This window comes from Bemisia tabaci, chromosome 9 (genome assembly GCF_918797505.1).
Source record: "Bemisia tabaci chromosome 9, PGI_BMITA_v3".
Lineage (NCBI taxonomy): Eukaryota > Metazoa > Arthropoda > Insecta > Hemiptera > Aleyrodidae > Bemisia > Bemisia tabaci.
In genome coordinates, this window is record NC_092801.1 from 16,474,393 (window position 1) to 16,489,948 (window position 15,556).

General features: G+C 42.8%; 1 protein-coding gene across 1 annotated transcript in view; it reads left to right on the forward strand.

Annotated features, from left to right (window-relative positions):
• The window catches only part of LOC109036992 (uncharacterized), a 306,985-nt gene that overhangs the window by 255,688 nt on the left and 35,741 nt on the right, over positions 1-15,556 (forward strand). Inside the window, exon 3 of the mRNA XM_072304404.1 lies at positions 6,871-15,330. Within this exon, the coding sequence (XP_072160505.1) occupies positions 6,871-15,330 (8,460 nt within the window). The remainder of the gene's footprint in view (positions 1-6,870; positions 15,331-15,556) is intronic.

Genomic DNA, 15,556 nt, shown 5'->3' on the forward strand with positions numbered 1-15,556 from the left:
TCTTAATTTTAGCGAATTTCGTTTTGATTCAAGCAAAAATCCGATTGAATCAAGAGTATTTCTTCTTGTCAATGTTTTCAAGAGTATGGACTCTAGATACAATGTGTTTTTTTTTCCAGTGCGCCTTGATTCAGCGCAGGATTTCTGTTTAAAGGGCATGAAACTTTTTTTTCGAGATCGGACGAATCCAACGCTCAGCCCCACCGCGCGACGATGAACCTGAAGATTTTCTGGGAGATGCGTGATAGATGCCGGTGCCCGGCGGACGGTGGGGGAAAACATCGAGGTGATGGAAACGTGCGGAATATTAATTCCAGGTGTGACTGGCGGGGCGTGGGCGGGGGGGGGGGGGGGTGGCGAGGAGCGGAGGTTAGGATCACTTAAATTCTGGAAATCGTGAAGACCCCGCTCCCCGTTGCCGCGCGATCCGAGCCGGCGGATTTCTCGCGGGATTTCCGGCGATTTTCGGCGGTCGCGTGGCAATCGGGCCTCGAGTCGGGAGCGCAACCGCGATATGTGAGGGAATTTCGTGGGAGTGCACCTCGATGCACCTAAATAGGCCGCTCGAATAGGAACCTATGTGGATTTTTGGTTTGGAGTATCAAGTGTCTACACGAGTGGGGATCTGTGACCACGTAAGACCCATGAATCTTCGCCGGGTTCCGATCATAGGCTTGCTGGTCCGATTGTTGAAATTCTTTGTTTGTCGACTGGAACAGAAGATAAAGGTCGAATGAAGTTTTGTGAAAGAGGATGAGAGACATCCCCAAGCTTTTCATATCCTGCGGGCCGATTACTGAAAGTTTAAACCAGCCCGATAAGACATCGAATCGCGATATATTGCATGGTTAAGATAGGGCTACGTCTTGTCGTGTCGGACCGACATAGTTCCAATAATCGGGCCGCTGGTCCTGACTCCTTTAAGTAGAGCCTAGACACCCAGAGCTTTACCATAGGTCAAAATCGTAGAAGAGAGGAATAGGAGGAGGAATAAAAGGAGGAAGAAGAGGAGAAAAAGGAGGAGGAAGAGGAGGAAGAAGAAGAGGAGAAGAAGGAGGAAGAGGAGGAAGAGGAGGAAGAGGAGGAAGAGGAGGAAGAGGAGGAAGAGGAGGAAGAAGAGGAAGAAGAGGAAGAATAGGAAGAAGAGGAAGAATAGGAAGAATAGGGAGAAGAGGAAGAATAGGAAGAAGAGGAAGAAGAGGAAGAAGAGGAAGAATAGGAAGAAGAGGAAGAAGAGGAAGAAGAGGAAGAAGAGGAAGAAGAGGAGGAAGAGGAACAGGAAGAGGAGAAGGAGGAGGAACAGGAACAGGAAGAGGAGAAGGAGGAGGAACAGGAACAGGAAGAGGAGAAGGAGGAGGAGGAGGAAGAGGAGGAAGAGGAGAAAAAGGAAGAGGCAGAGGATGAAGAGGAAGAATAGAAAAAGGAAGTAAAGGCGGATGCGTGGTAACTTATTTTTGGTTTCAATTTTTTCAAAGGTTTCAAAGAAACTTATTAAATTGGAATACTCACTTCACGAATGAGGAAGGATAAAAAAAAATGCCCATGAAACTTAATTGTTTCCAAAAATGTCGAGAATATGAAGATCGGCTTCTCCTCGTTCTGCTTTCAAAGAGAATCGACAACGTGGATAGCTGTAAGAGTTGTAGAGTTAGCAATCGTGCGTCCATTCGTTTCCGTTTCCTCCGCCTGTCCCCCCCCCCCCCTCTTCCTCTTCCTCCGAGGATTTTAACTTGCGGCGTGTTCGCGTTTGTGGCGTCTGCGGCGCTCGGGCCACTCCTCCCGTTCCAACTTCTGGCTCTGACATGTCCCTGTTACAAAATTGCACGAACTATTGAGACATATTCATCGTCTCAACTTTATCAGTTCCTTTTTAATCGATACGAGGCAAATTGTCACGTCTGCCACTTTTGTGATGACTTCTCTTAATGTAAGAATTAGGTATATTACAAACATTTCTGAGGCGTCACATCAGGCGTGTCATTCCAGGAAAATCTTAAAAGAGGGGCAAAAGTTGTTGAAAGAGGACAAATTTGCTTGGGGGACTTTCGAAATTTTCCAAAAATACTCTAATAAGGGGGTCCAGAGGACTGATTATTTACATCGATATACAAAGCTATAGACAGTGAAGACGTAGGGAAAATGGAGCGATCCGATTGGTGAAAGTGCGTGGTTGCAATGGACAAAAAAGGTAGGTAAGTAATAGACTATTGAACGGCAATCCACGAGAGACCCCATACTTAGTCCATAGTTTCCCTCCTTTTTCTCATTGCAACCACTGGAGAATTTGCACGCACATTTTTTGTTGCTTCATCTGAATGTGCTTAAAGAGCTGATTTCGCAGATCGCAATTTTTATAACGTTTTTCTGATATGGGAAATAGTATAGAGTAGTATTACCTGATTTATTTATTTTTTCTTCCTGGTAAATAAATAAATCAGGTAATACTCATTTATCAACCTGGTAAAATGAAAAATTCACAAAGTTTAAAAGTATAGAGTAGGTTTAAAAAAGAGAAAATGCGCCGCCTGGTCATGTCATCAGGAGGCATTTCCCATTTTAACACGTGTATATTAGCAGATTAGATCATTTTGGCATATCTCCTCCAATAATGGGCCTGTTGCAAACTTTTGCTAGAGCAAAACTAAGAGTTGTTTCTTATTGATAATGCCTCAAAAATCACGATGAGCGCATCGGCAAACTCTGAAATGCACTCATAACTTCACAAACTGCGTAAGAAATTTGCGGTTTTTTGAGCTTCCCGCTTCAAAAACGATACTACGGCACAGGTGAACATTTTGTAAGAGGAGTCGTTCCATTGTCGGCAATAATCATCATAGCCGACGCCAATCCGCCAAAACACGTTTGATGGGACGAGATAACACCTGAACTGGATTAGACCAGATAACAATCGGTGTTTTAACGTTCATATTTTCCACGCGCGAATTGATTGACCTTGAACTCTCCTTGAATTACGCGCGGAACTGCGTGCAAGCGTCGGCCATGATGAATATCGCCGACGATGGAGCGACTCCTCTAACAAAATGTTCACCTATGCCGTAGTATCGTTTTTGAAGCGGGAAGCTTAAAAAAACGCAAATTTCTTACGCAGATTGTGAAGTTATGAGTGCATTTCAGACTTTGCCGATGCGCTCATCGTGATTTTTGAGGCATTATCTATAAGAAACAACTCTTATTTTTGCTCTAGCAAAAGTTTGCAACAGGCCCATTGCTCAATTTATGAACCAAGGGTATCTCCGAGTTCAATTTACTCAGTAGTATCCCTTTGGACCACTTTTTGCCATAAGAAACCACCATTTCTGAATCATTCTAGAAACAACACGTATGTCATCGATTTCCGTATGCAGAAAGGTGATTTTATAGAAGAGCGAGAGGTAGTGGTTCCTCATTACAAAATGTAATTTAAACACGGAATTTATCAAATTCCAGACTTCTGCACAGTCTATCTTGCTTCAACCAGTGAGATTGCTCTATGTACCCTTTGTCTATGGCTTTGTCTAATTTCAATAATCAGCCCATGGGAGTAAGTTCTTTCCTTCAGATACACGTCTAGTTTCGCGGCTATCACGTGAGCTCAGGCCGTGGCTTTTTCACACAACGTCGCAAACATGCGACTCCCGGACAGTGGGTCACTATGTTATGGCAGCGGCAGTGTGCGAGCGCCGCGCCGGGCCGGCCGCCGTGACCCACAGAAACTCCCGCGGCCCCTTGCCAAATCGCCCCGATCCTCGTCGGATTTCCCCGGGAAAACCGGATTTCCGAGCCCGATCCGGCAACCCTTCCACCTCGTGCCGCTGCCCAAGTTCAATTTTATTGCCCTCCGGCCCCATCCCGTAGTACTCCGCCCCACCCTACCCCCCGGCCTGGCGCACAGGGGAAGGACCCTTCGGAGAGGTCGGATACGAAATTTTTCAATCAAACCAAAAATTGTGTCTTTTATTTCGTCATAAAATTTCGTCGTAAACTAGGAAGTACGCCTCCTGAACGCTACTCGGCCCAATCCCCCGAGGGCGCTTCACCACCTATAAGGTTCTGCGTGGCGGACCTCTTGTGGATTAATCTAGCACGAAACAAGACAAAGTTCTAAAAAAAAAAAAAACAATTCATCGGCGACCATAATAATGATTGTGGGGCGATACGGCTCATTTATTACCGCATAATTCCTGGAAATAGTGGAGACATTAAAGAAATGGTATAATATGAGCTCAGAATTATTGAAGAAGTCAAAATAATGATACTTTACGATGAAAAAGAAAACATTTTTGCAAAGAGGTCGTCACGAATCATTGAAATAATCACTAGAATCACTGAAAAAGTAAACATTCTTTGAGTTAGTAGATCAAAGACCAAGATCCCCTTCAATTTTGTGGCTATGCAATTATGTCTATTTGGGAGTCGAAATAGTTGTATCAAATGTTACGCCCCATTCAACTTTTCTACTCCTGCGTTAAAGTCTCTGAGGTAGTAGATTGGAGACCAAGATCCCCTTCAATTTTGTGGCTATGCAATTATTTCTACTTGACAGTCGACATAGTTGTATCAAATGTTACGCCCCATTCAACTTTTCTACTCGTGCGTTAAAGTTTCTGAGATAGTATATTGAAGACAAAGTTCTCCTTCAGATTTGTAGCTTCGCAGTTGTACCTAAACTGGAAAAAAAACACATTAGATCTAGAGTCCAGACTCTTGAAAACATTGACAAGAAAATGGACTCTTGATTCAATCAGGTTTAAGCTTAAATCAAAAGGAAATCCGCTTAAATTAAGAGGCTTGGTTCTTGATTTAAGCTTAAATCTGCTGAAATCAAGAGTCCTTTTCATGTCAATATTTTCAAGAGTCTAGGCTCTAGATCCAATGTGTTTTTTTTCGTGGAGGACGGAGGGGGCAAAAGTTGTTTGAGGATGCAAACTTTAGGGGGGGGGATTTAAAAAAATCTCCTAAAGTGCTTTAAATTTGATCAAAATTTAAAGCTGGTGATATAAAGCCGACTTTTGAGATTTCTGATTCCGTGTTGTGAGTTTTGGGTATAACCGGATGGCAAACCCTCTCGATTATCATGGGCGCACTTACAGTCAAATCTCAGGGGCTGAAGGCGTTTAGAGGGTGTGGAGTTTGATTAGATGGAGTCAGAACTTTAAACAATTATCTCAAATGCCCTAAAATTGATCAAAACTGCCCCAAGCAAAGGTCAAACTGCTCGTGGCGATTATACTTTTTCCGTGGTATTAGCAAATGTTTGCGAACGAATATGACTCACTTCATGAAGGACTGGTGAAATCGATATTCGATTTATGTTTTGACCAATTACAATAAAGATGCGTGAATAAACAAAATAAGTAGAAAAGTAGAATAGGGAATTTATTAATTCAGAGAGGATGTTGAGCCAATTATAGGTGTATTAAAGACGCTAGAAAAAATAACTACAAACCTATTAGAAGAACCTCTAACTTGTTTCCTATTACTGTCTTAACTTTTGCTTCCTCTCTATCACTCTTTCTTACTTATTTCCATTCGTACTCCTTAAAATTCGTCTTCCATCTACTCTAAATATGTATGTAAAAAAATGTCCTCCTCTTCTCCGATTGGTTATTTTGGGAGGTTAGACATTTTCTATAACAATTCATCTCACCCCACAACTTTAAGTCCTGCAACAACCGATTCAGAAATGTATCTCCTCTACCTTCCGAGTCACCATCGCGTAGAAAGGAAAGTCAGTCGCTTTTTTGCAGTGACTCATCATGATCTTATGAAACGACTAGAGCTCTGAAGTTTCAAAACATAACAGTTTGAGTCATCGCATTGGTGCAAGACCGTAAAAAATGAAACATTGAATGAGAGATTTGGGAGATGGAAGTGGTGTGTGATGTAAGCTAGAGTTATTTTTGGCTATGTCTGTGGTGTAAATATATTGGTGTCATTTGAAAACACTTTCTTGCCTACAGAGGGGTGTCACAGAGAGTGTCCATTTGCAATAAAATTATGGGAAATCAATCACATATTGACATGTGAAAAGGATTTCTCTGACCTCTCAGTGCAAAAAGACACATCCTGGAAGCATTTCACATATTTCGAGTATTTTGCAAAGTACTTCTTATCTGAGAGATCACAGTAGAAATATGTCAGGAAAATTTAATTGCTTCGCCTAGTTTTCCATGTCAACCCTACATGGAGTAGGGCTCAGCCAAGTGCTTGTATGGGTGACGCTTAAACGGGGAACTAGGTAAAGTTATTTAATTCAGCTGTTTCAGGGTGACCTTTTTTCACAGTAAAATTTGGAGAAAAAAGATGAAAATATTTAAATCCGGAATTGGGATCTTGAACAATGTCATTAAAACTCATTTTCAGCATTGTAAATTTCTTGCAAACATTAAAGGGGTCTTTGTACGTATCTTTTGTATAATATTCTCCGTGGTCTACACATTTATGTTTCCAACTGAAATATATATAAATATCATTTACTCAAATATTATTCAAAATTTCTAATTTTATTTTCAGAGTCCTCCACTCTTTCGTATCAAGCAAGAATTCTACAAAATATAGATCAGTTGTTGTATACATTTTTATTCATGAATATTATTCACGATACCAATCATCTAAATATCAATTGGTCCAGCAATTAAATAATTTTTAATTTCATTTTCATTCCCATTCGAAAGTAATTTACGATGCAATTACATAGTAATTACATGAAATTACAAAATTGCAATGGAGAATAGCAGGATCTTCAATTCTTGCACTTGTATATTCTTGCTCGATAAGAATCTCTCTCATGCAGTTCTTCTTAACATTTCATATATGTGTGTCAGTGTCTTATTCTTGGCTATCCTATCGCTATTTTATTATTCTTTATAGATGTGACTGTTATCCTTGATGGAGACGTGAAGAGGATCTCTCCACAGTCCCTCGGCATCCTTACCTCGACAGCTCAGACCTTTGTCCAAAAGGGGACCACCACCGAGTTTGCCACTCAAGTCTTGGGAACAACCCTAGGCTCAAACTATGCTAAACTTGTGTCTGCAGGGTCGAGAGTTATCTACGATAACGATCTCAAATCGTCCATAAAGAGGTTCTCTTCCCTCGATCCTTTCCTTATATTCCCTACCATCCATCCCTCCCAAGTTATTATTACAGGACACACATACGATTCGGTAGAAAGGGTTCCTGAGATCCCTGAAATAGTTAACAATGACGAGCCGAAGGATGAAAGGCTCGAGGAGGCAACTGTTCAATCAGTTTCCTCGTCCGAACGTAAAGAGAAGAGTTCCAAAGACAGTCTGGAGATTAGCGAAAATGTCGTTGCATCTGTTCGGAAAGAAACATCTGTTAAGAGAAACGAGAGAGCCAACGATGATATTAAACCTGCAAATGTGGCAAAAAATAGATACCTACCAACATTTACAGTGCGACATGACTTTACATCCAGCGGTTTTACAAACGATTTTACAGAGCCTGCGGAAGAGGAAAGAACAGAGAAGAACGAACCTAAAGTTACAAAATCTCAAAGATTATCAAAAAATCTTTTCAAACCAGAACGAGAACCCGCCACAACAACGAATAAACCTCCAAAATATGACACAGTAACGTATTTTGGATTTGCTGACTTCGTAACAACAGTAGGGAATACTGTGATCGTGTTCATGCCAAATACGCCAGCCTCTTCTGTGCCTCAAGACGTGACCAAGGTGAGAGGGGAGGCAACATTACGGCCAGAGGATGCTATTCATGCAACTAAAGCCCAGAGTTCTCTCATTCAACCCACAAAAACGCAAACTAAAGTTGACGCAACGCAGGTAGTTCCACCGTACAGGCAACGTCAACAACAGATTGAGCAAGCACGACGTAAGAACAAACCTCAAAACCAACTGAGTAGCTCGAAGTTGCTCGAATCGTCTATGTCGGATATCAATGAAGAGGGAAATCTTCACGCTCCAACTCAGGTAAAATCAAGTCAGACTGAAACCGAGCCTTTATCGAAATACGCATACACAGCTACCAGAGTCTTCAATTCGGACGAACATGCTACTGGTCTCGTCAAGTCTATTCATATTAAACATGGCTATGATGGAACGACGACCGATTTTACAACATTTGTCTATGGCACGCATATAGATGGAAAATACACACAACTACTTCAGTCAACATCGGTAGTTATAAAGGACAAACTGAAAACTAATGAAGTTCATCTGAAACCTCCTACGAAATTAGAAGGCTCTATCGACCATGACTTTAACGAGATCACGACGGAAAACGCCAAGCCAAAATTTAATCTTAAAGAACCTCATCGATTCCAACCGCAACGTCACCATAACACTAGTTCTAAACGTCCCTTTGAGGAATCTAATCAAGATAGGTCGAGAAAAATTATTCATTCCTCCAAGAACATCCCTCACCTAAGCAGCTCAGCCAGAAAACAAAACGAAATTCAGACTGGTAAGGTTAGACTTTTACCGTCCACAGTTTTCATAACGAACACTTATTTGACCACATTCTTTTTCCCTGCGAACGATGTTCCCACATCTTCCTCAGTTCAGTCACGTGAAGTAGTTTCAACAAAAGTGAAATATGTTAGAGTTAAAGGCACTTCAAAGCTCCCGATCGCTTCTAGCTCTGTCGAGTCAACGCCGAAAGCCTCTGTGACTGAAAAAGCTCCCACCACCGAACCGCCACCCGTTACTTTCCGCTCGACGACGGAAGCAGTAACTGAGGCACTCAGTGACAACGCAACGACCGTTTCAGAGACTCTTTCCACCGATAAAGATGAGATGGAGACCGGGGCTTTCACAACAAGTGACTTCACCGTCACTGCTGAAAGTGAGGATAAAGTGACAACTAAGAAGGGATCAACAGTCCCAGTTCAAAGCACTACGGAGGCTGAGGACGAAGCGACCACCGAAACAACTCTCAGTCCAACTACAACCAACAAACCAGAAGAAGAGGATAGTGAAGAGAAGGTGGAACTCATTTTTAAAACATTTTACACAACTTACACGTACTTAACGACTTATTTCCAAGAGTCGTCAACGTCCGTGCAAAGCAGAGAAGTTGTCCTGACCAATATTCTGACCTCAACAGTCAACGCTGACTTTGAGTTGCGTGGAGCTACAGATCCCGCCGTAGAAGGTCTATTCGCTCGGACAGATAGTCTAGTGGTGCCTACGTCCAGTGCCTCCCGATCTCAAATCGCACCCAGTGCCACAGCTGACTCGAATGTCCGCAGTACATCGAGTGCCAATACTGGCTCTGACGAGCAAGTTCTATTTTCCGCAACTCTTGACTCTGTTGAGCTTCCTGCTCCATTTACACCGACTCCAACCTTGCCATATACCCTAGTGAGTTATGATGACATCAAAACTTTTTATACAACTTACACTTACCTTACAAAAATTTATGTTGACGGTGAAACCTCGCTGTCGAGTAGAATAGAAGTTTTTACAAAATATGAAACACCAGCTGCATCTCAGAGCATTGAACCCTCTTCCGTACTAAATCAACCAAAGTCTTCCAGTCTAGAAAATGATGTCAAAGATGAAAATGAGGATAGATACGATGATGAAGAAGAAGATGACGAAGTTCTGCAGTCGACTGAAGTTTTGCAAGCTCGCGAAAAAGCATCCCGGGCTTTCAATTATGACATGACTATCACTCGATCTAAACCAAATAAAATTGTGGGGGATGAAAAACCTGAAAAGAGCAAGGAAAATAATAGCAAAGAGGAAGTACATAAGACCGACTCTGGGAACACACTGAAGCCAAAAATTGAACCATCTGGTGTAGTTTCACGCATCCATTCCTATGATTTGACGATGTCACGGAAACACCCATCTCCCGCTAACTTGATAAATGAAGATAATTACGTCAATGAAGCATCCAATCCGAAAAGAAATGTCCTTTATAACGAGACCATGATAAAAGAGAGCCAATCAAAATTAATAGCCGACCGAAAAATATTCAATGAAGATCAGCTAAGCTCAGAGACAAGCAACGATAGTGCAGAGCCACTGCAAATTTCACCATCAGTACTACTTCAAACAAGTTATACGACTTTTACGTACTTTACAACCATCTACAAAGGAAGTACCTCCAGTGACATAATTAGTCGGTTGGAAACTGTCACTAATGTCGCAACCGAGACCGTGAAACCTACCGCATCGGTTCAGCCTCTCGGGCCAGATGATATTGATGAACCAGTAACATATTTCACTACGTTCACCTACTGGACCACGCTGTACAAAGATGGAGAGACTATGATACAAAGCAGGGAAGAAACTGTCTCTAATGTTGTTTCTCCTACAACCTCCATCAGTATCACTCCAACCAAAACAGAGGCCATAGAACAGACCGTAGAACCCACTACATTCTTCACCACGTACACCTATTTTACGACTTCGTACATTGGTAATGATACGGTTGTGAACAGCCGATTGGAGACTATCACAAATGTTATCACTCCGACCAAAACTGATGCTCCCTCCGGTAATATTGTCCCCACTCAAAGCGGGGAGGACAATCTGGAAAGCGCAGCCCCAGCCCTTCAACCCACTGGTTTAATCTCAACGATAGTTTCAAGTGTCGTAAACGACGATGCAACCACCATATATTCAACTGATGTTTTTGGCTCTTATATAGATGGATTATACGCGCAACTTCTCGAAAGTACATCAAAAATTATACCAAAAGATAGCATAGAGGCGACAGCTCCAGGGAAAAATATAAAACCAACTGGAGTCGTCTCGCTCAATGAGGGAAAAATTGTTGATGCCGATGGTATAAGCACCACTTTCTTTACAACGAAAGCTATTGGTACGTATATAGACAGTTTGTACGCACAAGTGATCGAGAGTTCATCGTCAATACAAGTTGATGAGGAAAGGAAACAACTGTTACCATCTGAGGACCCGTCAACTTATGTCATAGGTTCAAAAGTACTGAAGACTGGGCTTGTGAGACTTATCGAAGGATCTTTGATTAAGGATCATACGACCACTTTTTACGAATCAAGAGTCATTGGCACAGTCATTGATGATAAATATGCCCAGATTATTGAGAGCACTACCAGTTTAAAGATAGATGCAACACCCTCAGCCTCGATCGGTGTATCCCCATCAACAGTTGGAAATGACATTATCACTGCTACACGAACACCAGGCCTTCAACTGTCTCCTTCGGCAGTGCTGGAAAGTTCAATGGGTGATGGAAAAGATGAAGATGCAAGTGACGAGGAAAATGAGGATGAAGGCCGATTGTCCTCTAAAAGGAAGACATTTACTCCTGTTATAAGACCGTTTTCCTCCCGTGCAAGGCCTACCTTTTTACCCAAGAAGAAAACTTCAGAGACCGTAAGCGCAGCCACCATCACGCGCGGAATCACACCCACTATCACAGCTACGCCAGCTGCTAAAACAAACGCAGGCGGTGTGACACGGAATCGGTTCTCTAGCAACAGAAGTAAAGGTACATCAGTGAACGCTCCTGCTTCTGAGGCAAAAGAAATTAAACCGACTGCATCGGGCACCAGACGATTTAGTAGACCTAGCAAAACGAGCACACCACCTCTCATAACAACTAGTGCTCGAAGTAGGCCAAGTAGTTCGTCCGTGAAAGCTGTATCAGCTAGCATTTCTCCCAGCAACTCAAGACGCGGGAGTTTCAATTACCAACGAACAAGTAATGCTCCTGGGGAGCAACCAGCTGTGCGAAACTCAATTGTACCCAATGGATCGAGATTCAGAATAAGACCAACAGGATCCGGTTTTCGACCTTCCTCTACCGCAACAACTACCGAAGCAGTCGATGAAAATGAAGTAGCAGCAGCGGAAGATTCTAATGAGTCTGACCCGGAAGAGGCAGCAACTCCGTCAACTACCACAGAATCTTCCAGAAGAGGGAATCCTTTGCTCAAGTTCAGACGGCCACAAATAACGACAAGAGCCCCTCCATCCACAGTTACAGCAGCAACAACATCGAGACCCACTACCAGAAAATCAACGAATTCGAGGGGCCAGAGTGCCGGTAGACAACCGACAGCTACAACAATCCGTACGACCACTCAAAGTAATATCAGAAATAGAATCCCCTCAAGAAATCCTGCAAACTCTTTGTTCCCAAACAGAGGCTTGTTGAAGAAACCTGAAGTTGAAGAGGAACCCAAAAAAGAAGACTACTCAGATGAAGGAAAAGAAGAAATTGAAGAAGAAGTCGAGGAACAAGCAGGAGAAGATGCACAACAACCCGAGGAACCTATAACAGAAGCACCAAGACGTGGTGGAAAGTCTTTTACAGCACCAGTACAAATAAGACCATTCAATTTCAATCGCCGCCAACAAAGGACCAAAAGACAAGTAAGTGAATTCGGGTACAGAAAATCCTCTAGGAGCTCAAGATATCAAGCCCCAGCCCGGATCTCTTCACCTGATTACTATTATTATGACGATGTATATGAGGTATCCGAGCCACCACCACCTCCACCGCCCCCTAGGAGCAGTCAACGAACTTTCCCATCCCGTTCAAGGAGTCAGAGCCAGTATCAACAACAGCAAATTCAACAGCAAGTGCAGCAACAGCAGTATCAGCAAGAGGTGGTACAGCCAAACTATCGGCAAGAGAAATTTTTACAGCAGCAAGGATTCAGTCAAAAAGTTTATCCGGCCACAGCTTCAGCGCAACAAGGTAGGTCATTATTCACATTGCGAGAAAAATCTGCACCACCACCACCACCACCAACGACAGCAAGGTCAACCTCAAGATCAAGAGGATCACCTCGACGAAGGCCATCCGTTGAAACTACCCCGGCACCGCCTAAACGACCGTCTCCACCGAAATTAAAAACATCGCTTAGGAGTCAAGCCCGACAAGATACGACGGAGAGAACTCGGAGCAGGAGTGGTTTCACATCCAACCGACGGACACCAAGTCGATCTAGATTCCGTGACCCCGAAATTGACACTTACTCTCTTTTGACAGCAAACTCTGATGGAACTATTACTGTGACACATCGTGTCCCAACTGAAGTGACCATTCCAATTTTCAACGGAAAATTCACGGAATACAAAAACGTGATAACTGCAAAACCGAGCATCGAAGTTTTAAGTCCTCGGCAATACAGCACTGCTTTAGATAAGAACGGCAATTCTTACTTACAGCTGGTATCAGAAGTTACAGAGGCGTTACCGAACGGTGCCACCGAAGTTACCAAATTCGTCATTTACGAAACTCCCACCACTAGCGTTGCCTTCACACCTACGACCATTCGCGGGAGGAAAACTTCTTTCTCTCACATAGTCCCGAGTACTGTTTACGAAGTAAAACCAGAAGTGTCTACAATTCAACCGAAAGTTCAAAATGCCCCGTTAGCAAATTTGTTACTTTCGCAGCTTCTTTTGGGTAATTTGGGTCTGCAGCCAACTTTGAATCCACTTTTAGGCCTGAACAATCAAATGCCAGCAACTCCCGTCACAGAGTTTAAAACGAAGACCTCTTCTTACGTAACGACTGTGACAAGTCATATCTCAACAGTCCTCCCGATCACATTCCGAGGGAAGGAAATTATGACGACAATCGTTGATAGCTCCACGTCAGTGATTACTGCAACCGAATTTGTCACAGAAACTGTAGTCATTACACCGACTCCAACAGTGAACCTAGCGAATCAACAGCAGCTAAATACTTTATTGCTTCCTGCTCTTCTCCAAGCACAACTTTTGGGTCAAACCCAAGCTCCCACGCAGAATCCTTTGATAGGCAATTTGCAGAACGTTTTGTCACCTGAACAACTGCTTGCTCTTCAAAATATCGATCTCACAACAGAGAAGCAGCAAGAGTATCAAGATATAGAACAGGAAGTTGATGGAGATGATGACGACCAAGAGCTTACCAAATCTAGCTCTGGACGTAGCAGGCAAAAACCTGAGAATGAATCAAAAGAAGAAGTAAAAGTATCAAAGAAAAAAGCTAGCACAAAACTGAGTGACAAAAAACAACCAGAACCGGTTCAAGTCGATGCAAATCCCGTAGAATCTAGTGTGGTTACTTTGTATGTCTCTGGAAAACGTCCAGGAGAGTTTAGCACCGTCCTATCGACTATTGGGACTAATGAGGACAATTCGGAAGCAGCTAAACGAAAAAGAGAAGTATGGGCTGTAGAATTTGCCGATAGTGGGGAAACTAAAGTTAAACCCTCAAAGTTACCAGATATCTCTAGCTCCTTCCCGGGTGACGACGAGGAGTCATCCTACCTTGATATCGAAAACTATCTGATGGCAGCGTTAACTGATTCCGATGTTCAAAGCAGCATGGTGGAAACAGAAAGTCTTGAGAGCATTATTGGCGATGTAAGCCAAGCAAAAGTATCCGAGACACCATCAGTAAATCAATCTGTGGTCAAATCATCGATTGATAAGTCCTCAATAGACATCGCATCCGTGGTCGAAGATGCAAAGTCAAACAATGCAGTTTCGAATCATTTTTTATCCAAACGCCCCGTTGAACTAGCTCCTGTTCAGCGGAAAGGCAACTCTTCACCGAGGAGCACCTTCGACGAGGAAATCGCGCCTGACTACGAGCCAAGTCCTTTTTTAGGCCGTAGAAAACTCTTGAGCTTTGAAGATCCGTTTTTGACGGATTACGCAGAGGATATACCGGATGGAGAACTCTTCATACCAGTTCAAAGAGCAGCTCAAGAGTTTCAAGTCACAGACGTCGAAGAAACTAAAAATCTCTACCCTCAAAACCAGAGGCCAGAATCGTCCTCAGAAGGCAACATATATAGTGACAAACCAACCACGTGGAAACCTAAAGATACTTTGAAGTATAGAAAGTCAAACAGACAGGAAAGTGGAAGAGCGTTTAAAACCAACAAAAATGCTCCACCCGGTCCCCAGACTATTGATGAGGCAGACATTAAACCAACGACTAGACGTCCAAACAAAGAACTCTCACGTCTACTTCAGCAGTTAAGAGGAACCTCCAGAAAAACCAAACCGGATGTCGAACCCGAGTTGAGAGTACAAGAAAGCTCAGAGGCAACGATTTCACAGGAAACAACTTCCAAAAATTCCTCTAATCCTTCACCCTCTCCTGATTCAAATCCTCGGTCATTGTCACAAACCTCTTTAGTAGATTGGCTCCTTGAGCCACCTACACCAGCCCCTGTTTTCACCACAACAGAATATTCATTATCTACGAGACTAAGAACTTTTACTTACGTGGTTACCCGCTTGAGTGGTAACGAAATGGTGGTAACTTCATCTACCGAGGTCAAGCCGGATGTTAAAACCCTAACCATTGTAAAAACTCTTCCTCAGATCCAAGCAACAGGTAAATATCTGCAACTCCTTCACTTCTGTTATTTTTAACATTGATTCCCACTGAGTATAGAAATGAATAACTCCGTGAGCTTAAAAAGGAACTTCTCTTTTGACATTTCTTTTCGCCATACAACAGTCAATCGACCCGAGCGTTCTGTCGATCAGATTGCCAATTTATCATGATTTTAAAAAGTATAATTTCGGCTGCAATCGATTTTTTGCTTTTGAACTCTAAA